Source organism: Culicoides brevitarsis, chromosome 1 (genome assembly GCF_036172545.1).
Source record: "Culicoides brevitarsis isolate CSIRO-B50_1 chromosome 1, AGI_CSIRO_Cbre_v1, whole genome shotgun sequence".
In the NCBI taxonomy this organism is placed as follows: domain Eukaryota; kingdom Metazoa; phylum Arthropoda; class Insecta; order Diptera; family Ceratopogonidae; genus Culicoides; species Culicoides brevitarsis.
In genome coordinates this window covers 27,146,469-27,168,858 of record NC_087085.1, presented here as the reverse complement: position 1 = coordinate 27,168,858, position 22,390 = coordinate 27,146,469, and the positions used below count along the sequence as shown (strand labels likewise).

The following is a 22,390-nucleotide window of genomic DNA, read 5'->3' as shown; positions in this document are numbered from 1 at the left end:
TTTGTTTGATTATGTACCTGTGCCAGTGCACCCAATTGTATTTTTATTATTTATTATCTATTTTACTTACAAAGATATGTTTTTTCTGCTACTATCTTTTGTAAAATACATATTGTATTTTTATTATTTATTATCTATTTTACTTACAAAGATATGTTTTTTCTGCTACTATCTTTTGTAAAATACATAAACTTTAGTCTTTTGAGAGAGATATTTACTTTATTCCAACACGTCTGCTGCCCGTCATTCTCTCACTCTTCCACACTTATTATAGCTGTGTGCGTTCGTCTTGAAATTTTCTGATAAGAATTTTAATTAAGAGTCTTTTCATTACCAAGTTGTTGTTTCGAGTCATCATCTCCGTCGTCGTCATCGTCGTGGATAGATAAATATTATATTGCACAATCAAATCACGCGCATTCTTCTTGTTTTTACTTTTTTTTCTTTCTTTATTTTCCTCTCCTTGGAGCTTTGATGCATTTAGGTATAAAAATTTAATTTATAAGTCGCTTAGTTAGTCAGATCTTTTTTTCTGCGTTTGTATTTTTAATAAAAGTCCGCACTGCATTTCTATTGCCTGCCATCATGGTATGACTGTCAGTTCTCGTTATCGTTTGCAAACGGAATATCTTTTAATTACATGAAACTTTTTACGGTTGACGTTTCAACACTCAATCATAATCCTTTTAAATTATTCATTTTGTGACATGTGTAGAATGTGAAATTTTCCTCCTCCTTTCCAAATGACGAAGTTTGTCGTGTCGTCATTTATGAAGAATTTTCATATTTGTTTGATGCACTTTTAACTGATATTTTGTGACAAAATAAATTTTATGATTTATTTTGGGATTTTTGAGATCGCTTAATTTTAATTTAATTTAATTCACAATTCAATTTAAAATGTTTCAAATATATAATTTTTAAAACGATTCGTTTTATCAACTCAACATTTTTTAAATTAAAAAAATTTCCCCGAAGCTATATTATAATTTTTTTCCTAAACGAAAAAATTAAATAAAATTAATGAAAAAAAAAAATAATTTTGAAACAAATAATTAAATTAAATAAAATTAAAATCAATTAAATAATTTACATCAAAACAATTTTGGCCGCTCCAAAATTTTTTTCTATGTTTTTTTCCCTGCCCCATTTCAAAAGCTGAAAATCCAATGGGGCAAAATAAAAAAAAAAGTTAAAAATTTCATCAAAATTGACTATTTTTCGGTTCTTTTCCTTAGTTTTTCAAGAAATTTTCAAAATTTTTATTAAATATTTTCAATTCCCCTCAATAATAAAATATATGTATTAGGTATAAAATTTTTTTGTTAGAATTTTTAAATTTTTTTTTAAAGTAGTCTTAACGAACTTTTGGTGGATTTTTTGTAAAAATAATTTTTATACAATTAAAAAATATTTTTAAATTTAATTGCTTAAATTGATGTTTCATTTAAAAAAAAATATACAAAAATCTTTAAATTTTAAATAATATTATTGACTTTTACTTTTTTTTTACTTATGACACGCACATTGCTGTTTTTGTAAAAAATGTAAAAATAAATGAAATTTAAAAAAACTCGTGTTCATGAAATATTTCTTGATCTAAGATATAAAATTTTTACAGACTCGAGATCAAAATCATAAAAAATTACAAAACGTGTAAACGTTAGCTAAAAAATGCCTCGCTTTCTCATAAAATTGCCATTAAACTGCAATTTGCATCAAAATTCAAAGTATTTACGACTAAAAGCATTTCCAACGACTACCAAGCAACAAGGTTACTGCGTTGGTGTCGACTTTCGACTGCGTCGATTGAAAAAGCACAAAAACTCACTCTGCTGTAAAAATTGCTACTAAAAAGTGTTAAAACATTAATCAAAAGCCACAACGTTGTACTTTCAATCATAAACTAAAATTTCCTACAAACTTCCATTTCATAAACATTCCTTTTATTTATTTCACTTTTATTGCAAACAGCAAGCTGCTACCCACACACACACGCAAAGCCTAGAAATTCATAAACAAATTTGTAGCAGTTTGTTGTTTAATTATTTAATATCCAGCCTCTTGTCGGGACGTGCCTTGTTGATGCTGCTTTGCTGCTAATTGATCGATAAGAGGTCGTTCGATGTTTGATGTTGTTCGAAATCGAAACAATTCAACGAGAAACGTGCAATCAAGCAAAACAAATTAGTGCATACAATTTCAAAAAGTATACTCACAAAAGACAATAATAATCCGGGAATGAGACGAGATGCGGAAACAATACATCGTTTTAAATGTTGATGATGATGATGATATATGATAAATAATAACAACAACAACAGCCAAAAGTAGGCCAAATAATCTGCAGTGAATGCCTACAATATCCAATAAAGGTCACGCATCATCAGAAATTTGTCTTGTTTCTTCGTTTCGTTCTTTTCCGGATAACATTCTCCGTTTATTATGAAAAATTTGTGTCTCGCAACTTAAAAATTCACGAGATAAAAATTTTGAAGCTCTTAAATTTTTAATTTTGTTTCAATTTTTATGGCGTAAATTTGTCTTTTGAAGAAGATAAATTTTTTTTGACTCAAAATTTTTTGATTTTTTTGCAAAATTAAAAAAAAATGTATAAAAATTTCAAAAATTAACTTTTATGAAAGCTTTCTGATTTTGTTTAAAATGATTTAAAATCTAAATTAAAAAAAAAAAAATAACAAAATAATTTAAAAATTAATGTTTTATTAAAAAATATAATTTTTTTGTTTAAAATATTCGTCAAAATTAATTTTACTTAATTTCATAGTAAAAAAAATAATTATTTATTCAAAATTGATTGGATTTTTAATAGTAAAAAAATAATTAATTAATTAAGTTAACAATAATTTTTATTAAATTTTTTTTATAGTTTTAATAAAAACAAAAAATTATTTTAGAAAATATTATTATAAAATATTTAATTGTGTAAAACTTTCAACTTTTTATAATTTAAATTTATTTATTTTTATTTAAATTAAATAAATTATTTTATTAAATTAAACTTAATTTAAAATGAATTTATCAACTTTTTTTTTTTTAAATTATTTTGTTATTAAAAAAAATTTTTTTTACCGTATTTGGAAGAAAAAATGCGGTATTAAACTCGACTTGTTTTGTATTTTTTTTTTTAATTTTAATTATTTATTTTTTTTTTAAATTTTGAATGACAAAAATTAAAAACAAAAAATTAAAATTAAACAATTTAAAAATTATTGAATAACAAAAAAAAAAATTGTTCTCAAAAATTGGACTAAAATATTAATTTTTCGTGCATCGCAGATATTTTACGTTTCAAAACATGACGCGAAACACCAAGATTTCACACTTTTGTGTGTCTCTAACATTTATTGGGCAAATAATATGCTTTCACGTTTCATTTTATTTTATTTTTTGTGGTTTTCTTGCTCGAAGGTACTGTAGGGCATGAAGCCGGCAATCGAATGCAACTTGGGTAACAAGCACGGAAAGTATGACAAAATAACTGAACACAACAAAAAATGTTCAATGTAAATAAAACTGACGTAGCAGCAACATCGATCGCATAAACAAGCGCAGCAAAAGAAAAAAAACATTAAAAAAGAATGATACAAGTCAAACACACGGAGAGAGAGAACGAGAACAATACAATCGTCGTCGTCGTCGTTGTGTGTTCAAGAATGGCATTTATAACAGTGCACGGAGCGCGTTTCATGCTTGAGCGTTCGTTCAACTCCACATACAGCACCACACGACACTATGCTCTGGTTTTAACGAAATAATAACAATACTGACATATTACATTCTGGCACACAATAAACAATTATTTTTATTATGATTCAACTGATTCCGTTCTTGAAATTATTATTATTTATTTTTGAACAACTTACTCCCCGCATTCATTGCGAGAAACTCAATTCTCCAGTATTTGGTGCATGACACCAACTCTAGAAGACTAATTAATAATTTCATCAACCATATGCTACTATGAACCGGCGCTGCTACTGACCTTTAAATTTATTCCATCGACACTCGAACTCTTTGAGTGTTGAAAATTATTTATTACGATTAATGACAAACTTTAATATAAATATTAGTTTTGCCCACATCAGTGCTCGTTATTGTAAAATTTTGAGTGATTTTTTGTGTGTTAATGTGACGAGTTTGTAGTTTGGATGTTAATTTAAATATTTGCCTTGCCCTCTTACTTAGTAATATTGCTTTTGAGTACGAGTAAATGGGTTTTTAAAATGGGATGTTTGTTTTGACGCAACATGTCAAATTGGTAAAAATAGAGTTGTTTAGTTGAGTAGCAAAAATTGCCTTTTTTGCAAAGAGGCTTCATAATTTTACACTGGAGGTGATGAAGTGAACTCAAAATTTTTTAATGGTTAATTAATTTTGATCTAGAAAAAATGGAAAAAAAAATTATAAAACTTGTAGAAATTTTTTTTAAATAATTTTTTAATCGGTTTTTATTTTTTAAAAAATTATTCTTATTAAATAGAATTAATTTAAAGCAATACTCGAGTCTATAGAGCAAGAGAATTGAATTTTTTAAATGCTCAAAATTATATAAAAATTTTAAAAACATTAAAAATTATGAAAAATGAAAAAAAAAATATTACGTAAAATTTATTAAATAATAACGAATCCCTATTTAGCGAAAAACAACGTTGCTGTATTATTTCATTTTGAGCAGGGTTAAACGGAAACCAAATTGTGCATAAAAAACAACTCTATTTGAGTAGCAAAATTTGTTGCAAAGAGGCTTCAATTGGAGGGTGAAGTGAAAAATGTGCATTGGGACGATATTGTTTAATGTTAAAAAATGTGTTTTTAAAAAAAATCAATTATGCATCAAAAAAAAAATAATTGGGGAAAAAAAAAAAAAATAATACAGCAAATGTTGCTATATAACGAATTTTGAATTGAAAAATTTGTTTAACAATTGCAAAAAAAAAAATAAAATTCTAAATACATAACTAAAAAAAATAATTTTTTTTAAAAATAAATTTAAATTAAAAATTAAAAATTTTAAAGCAATTTTAGAAAATTTTAAAGAAATGTCTTTTGCATTTAAAATTTGTAAAAAATATGCGCTTGAAAAAAAAAATAAATAAAAAATTTGAAAATAAAAATTAATCCAATCAAATTAGTTTTTCACATGCAAAGGAGTTCTGTAAAAAAAAATACTGCAATCAATTTTGCTTTAAGTAATATTGCTTTTAACGCCGCAATAGACAGAAAATTTTCTAACGAATTCTTGTTATTGAAACTTACTGACATTATTTTTGCATGTTTATTTCCTATTCACTACCGAAGAAAAATAAATAAATCTTTAAACATCCTTTCCAGTTGCATGATTTATTTACTTCGCTAGATAATGCCTTCACTCAATCCTTTGATAATATTTTCTTTTATTAAAGCATCTTTTAAACGATTTTCACTTCATTCCGAACAAGCATCTTACAATGAAACAACTTTTTAACGACCCATTAAGTCCGAGAGTAAAACGCAGTCATGGGTACATCACAAAACTTTTTACCTTTTTCTCCTCGCCATTAAAAATTAACTGAAAATCAAATTAAAATACTTAAATTAAAATTAATTATATAGACATTTTCTCTTCATTCCACGGTCCTCTGTGTTACAACTAGGCAATTCGATGTGAAGAGAAAAAAAATGAACAAACAAGAAACAGATATTCGTTGCACAGTGGGCCCAAAATAATTCCTCGGGTCAAAAAAAAAAAATAAAATTACAAAAATTATTGTTAAAATATTTCAAAATTATTTTCAGTTTAAAAAAAACTGTTTTTGGTTTGGAATAAAAAAATAAATTTATATTAATAAGTGAATAATTTTTATTAATTTTTTTAAAATTATTTTTATATTTTTAAATTTTTTATATTTTGTAATTTTTTTTTTTTTTAAATTTTTATTTTTAATATTTTTTTTAAAATTTTTAAATTTTATTTTTTTAATTTTAAATTTTTTTAATTTTTGAACCACCGTGCATCGTCGTTGTAGGAAAAATAGATCTACTGGTTAAATATCATCGCAAACAAATACAAACTCACTTAATTTAATAGTAAAATAATACGACTTGCGGTATTTATTTTAGCCGGCGAAACTCTTCTCTCACTCTCCACGAATAAGTACTCATTTCATTCACGCCGCAATCACACAAACAGACATCGATACGCCTCTACTATTATTGGCTATATATTGAACATGCACCTTTATTTATTTGATAAGAAACGCGTCGTTGCTCGTTAAACTTATATTGATATTAGAAATATTTACTTTGTTTTTATTTTATTTTTTACGCAACTCGATAATTTTCCCACCTCACGAGAAATGAAGCACTTTCAATAAAATAAAAAAAGCAAACCTACCGCAATATCATCGCGTTGCGTATTCATATCGGAAACTTACTTAGTTGTTGTCATTCTTGTTGTTTTTGTTGTTATTTTTATACACAATGTCTATTTTTGAGTAAAAAAAAAATAAAATAAAATACTCGTTTTGTACGTTTGAAGTTTTGTATCGACACACGGTGATTATGTCTAGCAAGCTATTTTAGTTTAGCAAAAAAAAAAATAAAATAAGAATGATGATGATGACGAACAGTTATTCTCGCTTTCATGACAGTGTGGCAGATTATAAGCGTGCCATACACATATGACTCCGTGGCGCAACGGTAGCGCGTCCGACTCCAGATCGGAAGGTTGCGTGTTCAAATCACGTCGGGGTCAGCAGATTTTTTTTTAGAGAATTTTTTCTATTTTTTTTAAGTTGAAAGGTTGGCTTTTCGTTTTATTATAAAAAAAATATTTATTGAAAAATATTTAAAATATTTTTTAAAAAATCAAATAAAATAAATATTTTTAGTCAACATTAACATTTAAAACTTATTTAAATTTTTTCATTTATTTTTAACATTTATTTTTTTTTATTTTTAATTTTTTTAATTTAAATAAAAAATATTTTTTTTATTTGAAAAAAAAAAAATAAAATTTATTAATGATTTCAATATTTTATTTAATTAAATTTTAAATTAAATTAATTTTTTTCTGATCAAAAATATTATAATTTTCTTTTTTATTGATTTATTTTATTGATTTTAATTTTCCAACTATTTATTAATTTATTAAAACTAATTTTTTAAACTTTATTTTAAATTTTAATTCAAAAGTAAAAAAAATGTATAACTAAAATTTTGAACTCGATTTAGGTCATGTAAAATTTTTTTTATCGAATTTTGTATGGAAATTTAATTGAAAAATATTAGTAAAGAAATTTTTTTATTTGTTTTAAAAAATTGTACGAAAAAAAATTTTTTTTTGACAAAATTAATCAAAATTCACTGCCAAAAATTAAAAAATCTTAAACAAAGTCACATTTAATCTACAATTAGACCGAAAATTCGCAAAATAATGACAAAAACTTAAATAAGTAATAAAACGCAGTCAAGCCGAAAAACAATGGAATAGACAAAAGTCATGTCGACATTTGTTCATTAAAGCTTGTACGTGACCATCTTTGATAAAACATCAAAAAACTACAACGAAAAGAGCCGAAATTATTACCAAATATGTAAATTTTTATTCGTTTTTTTTACGATTTGAACCACCAGTCGCGTCATTTGATGATGATATGATCATTGAGTCAATTTATCTGATATCATGTAGAAAAAAATTGATCTCGGAATATTTTAATATTTATTATTATTAAATATTTATTGATGATGATGATGTTTTGTAAGCAATAAATTTCCTTTCAAAAAAGAGATTTATATCACATAAAAAAAAACGCCGTTCAAAAGGTTTCTTTGTTCGAAACGAAAGTTGCATGCACGCCAAGCCGCGCCAGACACCGTCATTTGTCTTGCGGCTGAGAAAAGCATGAATGAATTAAAAATAAGTGACGTTAGACCGGTTCGCCTACGCACGTTTTGTCTTTTCATTCATAAGTAGAGTGTGAATTTGACACGAATTTTTGTGCATTTTTTTTTTCGGTTGCATGACATAAAAAATTCAACGAAAACGGCAGAAGAGACATCCTATCGTTCGAAATAAATAAAATAAAATAAAAAAACGCTCAATGAATATTAAGTAAAGTGCGGCTCGACTGCTTGAGAGTGACATGAGAGTATAAACAAAACAAATTGGTCGAAATTTTTTAACAGTTTTTTTTTGTGAATGAAATTTATTTACTTTTAAAGACAAAGATAAATAACGCACCAACATGATTAGTTCGCCCACGGCACTCAGTAACTCGGCAAGTTGCGACAACAAGTTTTAAAAGCTCATCGAGGGATTTAGATTTGATCACATTTTTCAACCATAATCGGGATTAAGTCGGAAATCTGTCAGATTTATTTTCTTGTTGAAAGCGAAAGTTTATTCAGAAAATTTAAATTGACTTAAATTAATAATTTAATGCCTTAAATTTTAGTAAAAACAGAATCGATTTAAAATTAAAAAAAAAATTAAATATTCAAACAAAAATAATTGAAGACGGAAAAATTAATTAATTAAAAATATTTTTTTTTAATAAATATTTTAAAAAAAAAAAAATATTTTTTTAAAAATTCAAACAAAAATAATTGAAGACAGAAAAATTAATTAATTAAAAATATTTTACAATTTTTAATCAAATATTTTCAAAAAAATAAAATTGGAAAAATAAACCTGTGAAAAGTATTATTTTTCTATAAAAATCAAGAAAAATTAAGCAAATAAAATTAAATTGACCATGAATGGTAAAAAATAAGCTAAAAATCCAAATTTTTTTTTAACTTTTTGTCCCATGCCCCATTTCAAAAGTCGAAAATCCAATGGGGCAAAATTAAAAAAAAAGTTTAAAATTTTAAATCAATAATCGTTAATTGGTCTTTGAAATATTTAAAAAATTTCAAACCTTTTTAAAATTTTTTTTTTTTTAAGAATTTCCTTATTAAAAATTTATTTTTAAATTTTAATTTTTAAAATTTTTTTCAAAAAAATTATTTTTCAAAATCTTTTTACAGTTTTTTTTACGAAAATTTTTTGTTTAAATTTTTTATAAATTTATTAATTAATTATCAAATCTTTAGATCAAAAAATGACTAAAATAAATTTAAAAATTTTTTAAATGAAAAAGTATTTTTTTTTTTTATTTTGCTCCCCCCATTTTGAAAAAAAGTTTTTGACAAAAATGGTATAAAATAAATTATTAAAAAAAAAAAAAATTCTAAAAAATGAAAACAATTTTTAAGAAAAAAATTCAAAAAAAAAACTGACAGAAAGACACAAAATATTTCGTATTATTTTTTTTTTATTCTCCAAGAATGTCAAAAATTAACTGAAAACATGATTAGCTTGTCTTGTGCGACCATTAATTAGTGTCCATATGGGAATTAATGAACCAATCAAATGTTTTTGCAACTTTTAATTAACTAACTTCTTAAAAAAAGCAAAAAAAAAAATCAAATTAGAAACTCTTGTGGGATCAATTTTCGCATCGCAAAAATATTTTGTGTTCGCTCGTATTTGATGATCATGTTTGGTAATTAATCTCTCGAGTATTAATTCAAATAAAAATGGAATTTTATGATCAAAACTGGCAGCTGGATCAATATTTTAAAGTGAAACTGATGTCATTGCATTGTGCGTCGTCAAACACTCTCGCCTTAGTTTGATATGATAATATTGATTAAATGTGCAAATATACAGACAATTTTATTACCACGTCTTGCTCAATCGATGAGACACGAGAAAAGAGAAAACTATTTTTTTTTTGTTGATAGAAAAACCGCAAAATCTTTCTCTTTTTTTATTTATTTATGAATGACGTGCAAAAAATTATGCAAAAAGTGTTAGACTTGTGCAAAGTCATTGAAGCATAAATGCAACATGCTGCCTTAAATGGATGATATGACAAAGTTTTTTTTTCTGAATGAGCATATTACACCTTTTAAATAATGCATGCAAACAATTTATCGTACTTAGTTGCGTTTACGTGATGGATGGATGGATGCATGCGAAAGCAAGACAAAGTCTAAAAAGTGATAAAGGCTCGTTTGATTTCTTTGATGATAGACGTGTGTGATGAAAGAAGTAATTTTGCGAGATCATGATAAAATTTTTGTTAAAATCTTCTTACGGGAGATTTTGACCTAGTGACTCGGTAACCGGACGAACGTGTTTCATTTGAACTTTTTACTCGTTTTGCGGAATCTTCGTTGAAATTTCAACAAAATTGCATACACTTGCTAAATATTTACTCATTATTAGTTTGTGAATTTCTGATGGTGATGATGATGATGTAAAGTTACATAAAACTGTTAATTGCCGTGTTTTACGTAATGTTATATTTGGAGCGACTGATGTAAAAGAAGAAACGTAACTTTTAATTAAATACTAAGTTCTAGAATGTTGGCATGTTTTATAAGGAAGAAAATATTTCAAGGTCATTTCTTTTAATTTATTAAATTAAGTTTTTTTAGATAAATAAATTGATGTAAAAATAGATTTTGTGTTGGTGAAACACATTTTTTGAATCTAAAAATAAAATTTGAGGATCAATGTTCTTGGAAGGAAAATTTTGATTTTTATCTTTATTATAATCTGCGTTATTTCATGTAATTTTTTGTACAATTTTTTTTTTAATATTTTGATTTTTAAATGAAATTTTATTTCAAAGAATTTTTTTTTCAATAAGACGAAATTTCAGTTTCCAAAGAAAATTTTGATCTTCAAAATAAGATTTTACAAATTGTATGTAAAAATATTTTATGAATAGCGCATTTTCTCACAAATAATATTTTTTGTTCAAAAAAGATTTATTTTAGAGAAAATAATAAATTTTATAAAAATTTTCCTATCTCACTATTGTAATTTTTTAAAATATTTTTCTTTTATTTATTTTTAATTTTTTTTTATTCAATTTTTAAAACATAGCCTTGCTTACAAATAATTTTTTAAATTCAAAGTTCTCCTTTTTGATATCTCTTTAAAATAAAAACATTTTTTAAATTTTTTTATATTTAAAAAAATAGCCTTGCTTGTTAAAAAATTAAATCAAAATTATTATTTTTTTTAATTAAAAAGTTTTTAAAACGAATATAATAAAAATAAAATAAAAAACCAATTATGAAAAATATTTGTAGTTTATCATTCTTTTATTTTTAAAAAAATTTTGATTTTGAATAATTTTTTTTTCAATTTTTGGTTGATTCTGTCCTTTAAAATTTATTGAAAAACTATTTTTTTATATTAATTTAACTTAATTCAAATATTAAAGCTATCGAATTTATTATTGTTCTAAATTCAAAATTAAAAATAAAAAAATTAAATTAAAAATTTTAATATTTTTAAATTTTTTTAGCTTATTTTTTAATTTTTTTTTTCATTTTATCCTTTTTAATTTTTTAATTTATTTCAATTTTTTAGAAAATAATTTTAATTGGATTTTTTATTTTTGAATTATTTTTTAAAATTTTATTTCTTTTTTTTATTTTATTAAACTTTATTTTTTTTGTCTCAAATTTTAAGAATTTTATTGTAATTAATAAATAATTCACAGAACAAAATTTATTTACTGCCTTTACAAAATTTCTCACGTAAAACTTTCTTAACTAAGCTTTCCAGCTAAAAATTTAAAGTTGACACAAAAACGTCTCTCTCCCAACCAATTTGTATATTTTTTCTTCTTTTACTGCGATACATCCACATTAATTAAAGACGTTGCGGGTTTCTTTCCCATAAATTCCATCGCACAACACGATCTTGTACAAATATACTGTTAATTAAATTTTACTGGAAACAATAATATTATTATTATTAATATTATATATGAAATATTTAACACATGCATGTCACTTTTCATTAGTGTAGATTCGGATGATATTAAAATATAAATATTTCTTAACACAAAAAACCGCGCTGTTATCGCAACTTAAACGAGAAAAGAGCTTTCGGTGAACTATTATTATTATGTGTTTTGTTATTCATAATCTGATGCGACATGAAAACGCTAAATTACAATAATTCCTTTAACGAACAAAAAATGTAGAAATTTCAAAGAAAATTCAATTTTTTGTGTTTATTCATAAATTTTATTCGTAATCGCGTTGATTTTTAATTAATATTACCATGTAAATTTCGTGATTTCATCTAAATTTAACAAAAAATTGGATTTGAGCGTTTTTTCATCGATAAAAATTAAAGACGAACGATTGTTGGAGCATTTTTTTAAAAAATAAAGAACGATCATTTTAATGCAAATAAATATTGTCAATACAATGTTTAGTGGCCAGTTGACAGCTTTGTGATACACATTTATTAAATTTGATTGTTTTTTGATTTTTTTACGATTATATATTAATTTTATTCATCAATATTTATTTATTTATTGCGCGTGTACTTGTTGTTGCTGTAATTCGAACACAATTTTTTTACCATCGATCAACAATTTTTCGTGGATTGATTGGATAGAAAAGAATAAAATTTAACGAAATTTCAATGTCTTTCGTGTTCTACGGAGCCAGACATGTTCAGTGGAGATACATGGTGACATTTTTGCCATTCATATTTCAGACGGAATTGTTAGTCAAGATGAGAAGTATGTATTTTGTGCGTTTTTCGAGTGAAGATAAAAGTTTTCTTTGTGAGCGTTATTTAAAAGGATGGTTTGATAAACGTAATCAACGCATTTATTTCGTGAAATTTTGTTGAAAATTTGACCTAATGGATTTTTTCTGTATTTTTTTTTTTTAGATGAACGCCAAGATGTACAGAAGAAAACTTTCACAAAGTGGATAAATGGATACTTGTCAAAGACAAATGCGACACCAGTCCGTGATCTTTTCATGGACTTGCGTGACGGAAATCGTCTTTTGTCCTTGTTGGAGGTGATGACAAACAAAAAATATGTAAGTTTTATTTTTTTTAGTCGTTTTAAATTTATTACAAAATTTTTGCAAAGTTAAAAATCCAAAAAAAAATCATCAAAAATTGACTCTTTTCTAAGATTTTTCAATTTAATTCTTAAAAAAAGTAATAATTTAAATTAATTAATTAAATTAAATAAAATTAAATCAAAAAAATATTTTTGTTTTTTCATCTTCAATTTCAATTTTCATTTTTTTTAAAATAATTTTTAAAAGAAAGAATTAAATTTTTTGAGTTTAAAATTAAAAAAAAAATAAATTAATTAATTTAATTAAATTTTAATTTTATTAAAATATTTTTTTCAATTTTTGCTTAATTTTTTTACCTAATTATTAATTAAGTTTTTAATTTTTAAAAATAAATATTTATTTAAATAATAATTTAATTATCTAATTTTTGTAATTTTATATGAAAAATCATTTAATTTAAAAAATATATTTTTTATTTATTTAAATTAAAATTTGGGACAAAAATTTTGAAATAAATTTAAAACAATTTTTCTAATATTTTTTTTTTTAATTTCCAAAAATCCAGAAACGCGAAAAAGGTCGGATGCGAGTTCATCACATCAACAACATCAACAAAGCACTTGACGTAATCCGCGGAAATGGCGTCAAACTCGTAAATATCTCAAGTAACGACATCGAGTCCGGCAATGAAAAACTCACCCTTGGTCTCATTTGGCTCATCGCCCTCAGCTTCGACGGCCAAAAACTAGTCAGCTCGCAAGCCGTTAGTGGCATCGAAAAATCCCTCCTCTCCTGGGTTTGTCAATTCACGGAGCCACATGGTCTCAAAGTAACGGATTTCTCCTCATCGTGGTCCGATGGCTTGGCATTTCTCTACATTTTATACGAAAACATTCCAAAATTCGATTTAACGGAGGCTTGCAAGTTACATCCGATCGCACGTCTTCGCATGGCATTCGATTTGGCAAGTCGCCACTTGCAAGTGGAACAACTTTTGGAGCCCGAAGACGTGAATACGACAAAACCCGATAAAAAGAGTGTCCTGATGTATGTGATGTGCATTTATAATGCGATAGATTCGAAAAAGCATGAGCTGGGCGAGATGCGACAACTGGCCGAACATGCGGGAAGCACCGAAGAAATGCAATTGTTGGATGAAAAAGACATGGATGTGCGAGATGAGGTCACAAAATCGCAAAATTACGACGACGAAGGTAATATTTTGCCAATGCACGCCGGAAATCTCACGCAATTGGATGAAATTTCACTCGCCAAGTCGATTGAAGATCTCCGTCAATTCCCGTTCCAACGAAATTCCGTGCATATCGACTCCAACGTCAACATTGTTCGCAGTATTGAACACGCGGAAACAGTAAATTCCGATTTTAAGCTAAACGAAGCCCGTTTAAGCACGGGAGAGTTACTTTTACCGCAAAACAAGGGCGACACCCAATTCTACTGGGAACAAAAATCATCGCGACCCGTTTCGACAGCCACAAATTTCTCCATCGAAATTACCAGTTACGAAACGGCAGTCGAAGAAGTCCTCACTTTACTCCTGCGCTCCGAGGAAATTGTCTCCAAAGAACTAAAAACCGCCACAAATCTCACCGAAGCGCGTCAACAATTCCACGAACACGAAGATTTCATGCTGAAACTCTCGGAGCACCAAAGTTACGTGGGCGCGGCATTGGAAGAAGGCGCCCGACTCATTTCCGAATCGCAAACCAGTCAAAATGGCCTTTCGCTGGAGGAGCAAAACGAAATTAAGCATCAATTATTTCTGCTGAACGAGCGATGGGAGACTTTGCGCCTCCGAGCACTCGATGTTCAGGCGAAAATCCATTCGAGACTCGCGGAATTGCAATTCGAAAAAATCGACGAGCTCAAAAAATTTCTTACAGTCACGGAAGATCGCATTTCACGCATGGGCGGAATTGGACCGGGACCGGAAGAGCTGAAAATTCAACTCGAGGAACACAAAAAACTCCAATCTGACTTGGAAGAGCTCAAAAAACTCGTCGACGGGTTGAGTAATTTGGTGGTAATTGTCGATTCCGAGAACTTTTCCGACCTGGAGGATCGATTAGCGGCTCTGGAGGAACGTTGGTCCCATGTTCTCAAATGGACCGCCAAACGTTGGGATAAACTTCAAAAAGTAAAAGTTTGTTGGATCAAGCTTTCAATTTATTACCAAATCATTTGTCGATGGACTGAGGCCCGTGAACGGAGTTTAATCTCCCTGGAGGGGCACGAAGTGAAAGAAGTTGGCGCGATAATGGAACGAATCAACTACTTAAAGTTTTGTTCGAAGGATTTGGGCGCCCTGCAAAAAGGATTACACGAATTAGACGAAGTTGTGAGCTCGTTACAGAAAAGTGGATGCACCGCCCCGAACATCACCGACAAAATCGAGCATTTAAACGACCGTTGTGATGCCTTAAAAGAAATTTTGGAGGTCCAACAGAGCCGAATCGAGTCAGTTGGGTTCCAAATTCCACAAAAAACGCGAAAACAATCCATTCAACGCCCCCTTTCGTGGGAAGATTTCGAAACGGAGTTGTATAAAAACCTCAATGCCGCCAACGAAAACATGGAAAGTGCGGAATTGAAGCCAATTTCACTCGATCAGTACGAAAATGAGAGTTCGTCAAGCAAAAAACGCAAATTGGAACAGTCCGAGAACGTGGTGCAACTCAACGAAAGCATCAACGAGCTAATTAATTTCTTCCAAGACATCGAATACAAGTTTGACGACTACTACCGGCACGATCTGAAAACCCGTTCGTCATATTTGGACCAGCTATCGCAACAAATTCACCGTAAACGCGACATTTATTCCAATGCGAAAAATTTACTGGAGAAATGTCGCACCGAACCAAATGCCGATCTGTCCATCGAGGAAACGCAAATCACCGATATCGCCACCAAATACGAGAATTTGGGTCACAAACTGGAAGGCTTGAATGTCCGGTTAAAGGAAGACCTGCAAAAAGAAAATTTTTACAAGAATTTAACGGGATTCAAGCTCGTACTAGCCGACATGCGCGACTGGTTCAACGGCAATTTGCGTCATTCGGGCAAAGATGAGCTCGAAAAGCGCTTAAAAAACATGGAATCGCTCTCGCCGGACATCAGTAACACGCGATCGCTTTGCACGCCCGAAAATTCCTCCGATTATCGCGAATGGCAACGAGATTTTTCGCAATTCGAGGAAAGTTGGAACGACATGAAACGAGCAATAACGCGACTGATTCAAGAAAAAGGCGGTTTTGACTACGTAAATGCCAAGGTGAAGGAATTGGAAGCTTTTATTGCGAAAGTTAATGACTCACCTGTCGTTTATTCCAACATGGAAACGATGAACGAGAACCTGGAACGTCTGCAAAGCCTTTCGACGGAATACAATGAGCTCAACGACATTTTCGAGCATGTCTATGACAAAAGTGCCGTCGAGACCATCAGCGATCTGATCGTGAATTGGGAAAAAACTGTCAACACAATACACGAAAAAGTCATTAAGCAGCAGACGGCGATCGAGAACTTGAATCACTTCAATAACGAGTACCGGTCGATACAGGCGAGCATTGACGAGTTGAAAAAAACATTAACAAGCGACGTTTTTATCTTTGGCGAAATTAAAACGCTGCAAAAGAAGTCGAATGAGTACGAAAAGCACGGTACAAGTCTCAAAAAGATCGAAATCGACATAATTAGCATCAAGAATTTCAATGAGATTCTTATCAAAAACAGCGATGACGAATACAAGAAAGTTCTTCTCGGCAAAATTAAAAATTTAAAAGACCAAGAAATGGAATTGAAAAATTTGATTGAAACGAATGTCGTGAAATTAGACCAAATTACCGCGCGTTCGGAAGAAATTTTAGGAAGAGTTAATGAAATGGAACTTTGGTTAAATGACTTGGAGAAAAATACTCCGAAAAATCAAAATTCCGAAATTTATAACATTAATGAGCTGTTCCAGATAAAATCCAAGTTTCAAACGCTTAAAGAGCAATGTGAACAGATGACGATCAAATTTCGCGATTTGAATGAGACGGGAAGCGATATTTTGTTGCAAATTGATGAAGTTATTCATTTAAATGTCGATGGAAAAGCGTCTTATTTGGCGAAGAAATTTACGAAATTAAATGCGCGATGGAACGAGGTGACGTCGAAGGTTTATACGAGAACTGCCGTTCTGGAGCATGTTGCGGGGCAAATTGGGGAGTTTAAGACGCTGATTGCGGCAGAAACAGGTTATTTTGATAAACTGGAGAAACTTTTGAGGAAAAGTCCAGAAAATGCTGCCGATGCTGAGGAAATATCGGAAGAGCTTGATGTAAGTTATTTTTTCTTTGAATTTAAAAAAGTGCAATTTTAGAAAATGTTTCATATTATTTTATTCCAAAAATGCCAAAAAAAAAAAATAAAATTAAAAAAGCTTTTGAGTCAAAAAAAAAACAATAGAAATTTAATTGATTTATTTTTTTTATTATTTAAAAAAACAGTTGATTTTTGACTTTTTCTTATCTTGAGATAAGTTTTTATATCTTCAACAAAATTTTAAAAAAATCCTTAAATTTAGATTTTTTTTAATAATAATTTTTATTGCAGTTTTTTATTTAAATTTTTAAATTTTTTTTTTTTTGAATTAAAAATTAAAATTAAATTTTATTAATAAATTATTATTAATTTATTTTTTTTATTCAAAATTATTCTTTTAAATTTTTTTTTCTTAAAAATTTTGGAAAAAACGTTTAACTTTCATTAAAAAATAAAACAAAGTTTAATTTATTTAAAAATTTTTTTTTTCAAACATCATCTGCTAAAAAAAAAATTTAAAATCCGTCATTCTTAATTTAATTTTATTAATTTTAAAAATTTTAATTTATTTAAAGCGATCGAAGCAAAAAAAAAATTTTTTTCAGGTCCTACCCAGGATCGAACTGGGATTTTTGGATTCAAAGTCCAATGTACTGGCCATTATACTATAGGACCCCATAACATTACTTTCGATTTTGTCTCATATGAAGCTCTCACTAATCTCTTTCTTTAGTTTATTTTATTCATTTATGTTAATAAATGCATAGTTTTGCATAGGTAACCGATATCAGTTGTAAAAAAAACTCGTCATTGTTGACTTATTTTTCATCATTCAAAACAAAGAAATGCAAGCGCTAAAAATTTTTAAATTTTTTTTAGCATTTATGATAAAATTCGACATAAAAATATTTAAAAATTCAAAAAATTTTTATTTTTCGTACAAATTTGACAAAAATTTCATCAAAATATTTTTTAAATAATCGTTTGACTTAAAAATAAAAAAAAAAATAATTTAAACTTTTAAAATTACTAAAAATTAAAATAATTAAAAAAAGTAAATTTAAATATTTAATTTTTTTTTTTTTATATAATAAAAAAAATATTTAAAAATTAAAAAAAGATCAAAAAATTATTTATGTACAAAATTTAAAAATCATTTTTTTTAAATTTTATTTAATTAATTTTTTTAAAAAAAAATTTAATTTTTTAAATTTTTTAATAAAAAAAAATTTTTTTTTAATACGGTTCAATTTTTAGGGTTTTAAATTTTTTTTTTTTCTAATTTTTAATGAATTTATTCAATAAGAGGTTCAAAAAATTATGAAACATTTTTTTTAAATTGCACTTCCCTTGACCAAAATAATTTTTAATTAATCCTAAAAACCAAAACAGGATCTCGAAAACTACCTTCGCAATCACTCCGACTCCCGTCTCGAACGCATCCAGGAAATCGGCAACGAGATTATCCAGCTGGAATTCATGTCGGAATCGATTGACGTTGAAATCCGTGACGTCCTTGACCGGTACAATCAATTAAATCATCAGGTAAGTCATCCGTTTTATTTTTCTTTGCTCCGCTTTTCTCTTGTTATGTTTCCGTGAATGCATCATCCTAATTGCATGAGCATGCAACGACGAGCATTGAGCGAGCATAAACGGCATGAATATTAATTTTTTATTTTATTTTCCTCACTATCCTTTCGAAATACGACAATAAAAGGCGAAACAAAGAACGCAAATACTAGAAAAGGCAATTACAGAAGCTCAGAGCTCTGAATCACGTGTCTCCAATTTCCAAAAGTGGATAAATCATGTCGACCAAATGTTGAATGAATTTTATGAGAATGACACGACGATTGAAGATGTGCCGCATGATTTTCAGGTAACGAAAAAAAATCTTGTTTGCACAAAAGTAATTAGTTTTCTGAACGACAAAAGTAGTTAGTAAACATTTTTTTGATTGAAAACTTGCTTGTTCCGTTTTTGTCTAAAGAAGAACGAAAAAAATCCTTCAAATGGAATGCGAAATTAATTTTTTCTCCCACACACAGCGCCTGAATGAGGAATTCAAAGCGAATGAAACTGTCCTCGAGGAAATGCGCGGTCAGGTATCCACGTATCGCAACGATGGAAAAATCGAGGCTGCCAAACGTTACGAAGATCAAATAAATTTGCTGCAAACTCGTTTCGAGTCACTTCAAACGAAACTCGAGGAATTTACGTCACCCCAAGCAGCCTACGAGTCGCGACTAAATCGAGCCATGGCCGAATTACGGAGCATCGAACGGAATTCTTGCATCTTGGATGCCACTTCAGCGGGTCCGGAACATGTCGACGACCAATATCAGCATTGCCTAAAATTATATCGTCTTTTGTCCGAAGTGAAATCCGAGACAGAAAGTGTAATTAAAACAGGTCGGAAGCTTTGTGAGGATCCAAATACGAAAAATCCGAAAATGCTTCATCAGCGAATTGATGCCCTGAAGTTTTTGTATAACGCATTGGGTGAACATGTGACGAAATCAAAGCTGGCATTGGAGGAAATACGAAAACTTAATGCAACTTTGAGGGAGTCTTTGAACAAAGTCCGGCTGTTTTTGGATGAGCGAGAGAATACGGCACCGCAAAGTGATAAAAATAATGTTTCCGTGCAAGAAGCGGAAGAGTCGCTCATTAAAGCGAACCAATTGTTTGAAGAATATAAGCAAAAATGTGACGGCATTTATTTGGAAGAGCTCAAAAGTGAAGTAGATGGCTGTAATAAGAGACTTTTGGGGGTTTTGGGGAGCGATGTGGAAAAAGTCCTCAAAGAAATGCGCAGTACTTTGCAAAATTTGGAGAATTTATCGCCAGAGACACTCAAGTAAGTACAAAATTTAAATTTTTTTGTTCATTTTTTCACACAGTTTTCTTTAAAATATTTAAACCACTAAATTATTTGAAAATTGAGCTGAAAAAATAAATTTTTCATAATTTTTCTTAAAAAATTTTCAAAAATTGTTCCTAAGTTTGACCATTTTAATTTTTAAAATAAATAAAAAATTGATTTTAAATTTTTTTTTTTGGTAAAAATTATTTTTACAGTAAAATTTTGAATTAAAAAATAAGCTGAAATTCGTAAAAATTTCTAAGATGATAAGTTTTATTCATTTTCAATTTTCGTCACCTCTTTGATTTTTGTCGAAAAATCCAAAGGGATTTTTTTTGATAAAAAAAAATGAAAAATTTTTTTCCGCTAATTTTCATTAAAACTACAAAAAAAAAAAAATAAACTGAGATTAAATTTAATAACATAAAACCAAAATTATTTTTTTTTTTAATTTTTATTTCCATTTAAATTCCAACTATTTTTCTTCAATTTTTTAATTTAAGTTTGACAATAAGAATAACAATGCAATTTTTTAAAATTATTATTTAACTTCCAAAATTATATAATAAAAAAAAAACAAAAAAAAAATATTTTAAATTAAATTAAAATTGATTTTTTAAAATTAAATTTAAAGTCTTTATGGGACAAAAAAAAATATAAAAATTACTTTTTTTTGCCTAATTAAAAGTCCAATTTCAAAGTTGCATCATATTTAAAGAAAAAAAAAATTAAAAAATTTAATGAAAATTTAACAACTTCAACAATTTTGGTGTAAAAAAAATATCAAACCTTAAAATAAAAAAAATCTCGAATTAAAATTTAACGGAAATTTCTTTCTACAAAAATTTCAAATTTAATTCACCACAATTTTTTCACCACTAACAGGGAAATGGAACAAGATTTGAAATCGATGGACGTTAAAACGAAGGAAATTGAAATTCTTCACAACGAAGTATATCAGCTGATTCAGGTACGTACCGGCAAAATTCTTATAAGAAATTATTTTTTGTCCTTTTTTGCATGTAATCCTGTTTATAAATATTTTTTTTTGTTTTATGGGACTCGGTTGCTTAATCAATCCTGTTATATATGTTGGAATTGGGTAAATTTTGGAATGTCTTCACCTTGTCCTTCTATATATTTGTGTTGTAATGTACAAGAAGTTGTTGTTGTTGTTGGTGCAGGAATGTCCTTTTTCCCTTTTTTGGCTAAAAAAAATATTTTTTTGTGAGTTTTTTACTAACAATGTGTCAAAAAAAAAATTTAAATCAATAAAAATCTAACAGCTCGACCCTTTTTTAATTTTTCTCCTTATATCCTGAATGAAAAATTATCCAAAACAAAAAAACTGGGCAATGGTAACTCAAATCAAACAGCATGTAAACCTCACGTGTAACTTACAGGACAAAATTTCCGGCACCAACAAGCACGACGACACCGAAATCGTCGTTGTGAGTGACACAGTACGGCAACGTCGGGCTAGAACTCCATCGCGAACCTCGTCTGTCTCGTCCGAATCAGCAATGGTGCAGCAGCAACAACAACAAAACGTCATGCCGGACCTCCTGCCACCACAAACATTTATGATGAACGAGAGAAGTTTGCGTTCTCCCAACTCCTCAAATGAAACAAACGATTTTTCCGTCGTAGAGATCCGCGAAACGGAACTAACTTCCACGAAAATGACCGTGCAGAACATAAATGTTGACAAAAATGGAGAAAATTCGAGAGTGCAACATCACATTTTGGAAAGTTGTCGCACTTTTGAGCCCGAATACGTGGAAACAGTGAATATAATTGACGCTTCGTCCGACACTGATACCGGATCGACCCCAAATTTGGTGGAACGGAAGAAAGTTGCAGCAGTTCCCGAGTCCGATGAAAGTCCAGATGAACTGGAATATGAGCTGGAACGAGAATTGGAGTCAATTAACAAGTTAAATCCTTATAGCTCGGTGTCGGAAGTCGATATTCGGAAGACAAAAGTGATTACGGTGGAAAAACAACGAATTTCCTTCGAAGAACGTGGATCCAATCCCCGAGGATCGAAAGATCGAGACTTGTTGGATGACGAAAGTGGTCCGCAACAAGAAAATATGAGAAAGCCACACGAAATTATTTGGGAAAGAGATAGTTTTTACAATACTGACAACGAAAATGACGAACCTTTGGCATTTTCCGAAGATGAAGACATTCCAAGATACTCAATGGAGATGGCAACCGATTCCGATAGCGATGTGGTAAAATTTTTCCCATCCCAAAAAAAATTATTTTCTTATATTTTTAATT

General features: G+C 28.4%; 1 protein-coding gene and 2 non-coding genes across 7 annotated transcripts in view; 2 read left to right on the top strand and 1 right to left on the bottom strand.

Moving 5' to 3' along the window:
- LOC134831791 (dystrophin, isoforms A/C/F/G/H) overlaps positions 1–22,390 on the top strand; it is a 204,789-nt gene that overhangs the window by 1,859 nt on the left and 180,540 nt on the right. For 3 of the 5 annotated variants that reach the window (XM_063845624.1, XM_063845633.1, XM_063845608.1), the window contains exons 2-8: positions 12,764–12,918; positions 13,472–17,248; positions 18,625–18,777; positions 18,953–19,114; positions 19,284–20,095; positions 20,987–21,071; positions 21,478–22,341. In XM_063845624.1, the coding sequence (XP_063701694.1) occupies positions 12,764–12,918; positions 13,472–17,248; positions 18,625–18,777; positions 18,953–19,114; positions 19,284–20,095; positions 20,987–21,071; positions 21,478–22,341 (6,008 nt within the window). The remainder of the gene's footprint in view (positions 1–12,763; positions 12,919–13,471; positions 17,249–18,624; positions 18,778–18,952; positions 19,115–19,283; positions 20,096–20,986; positions 21,072–21,477; positions 22,342–22,390) is intronic. The other 2 variants (XM_063845617.1, XM_063845641.1) reach the window with 2 other exon arrangements.
- Positions 6,686–6,757, top strand: Trnaw-cca (transfer RNA tryptophan (anticodon CCA)). The gene has a single exon. It is a non-coding gene; the product is annotated as a tRNA-Trp (tRNA).
- Trnaq-uug (transfer RNA glutamine (anticodon UUG)) lies at positions 17,836–17,907 on the bottom strand. The gene has a single exon. It is a non-coding gene; the product is annotated as a tRNA-Gln (tRNA).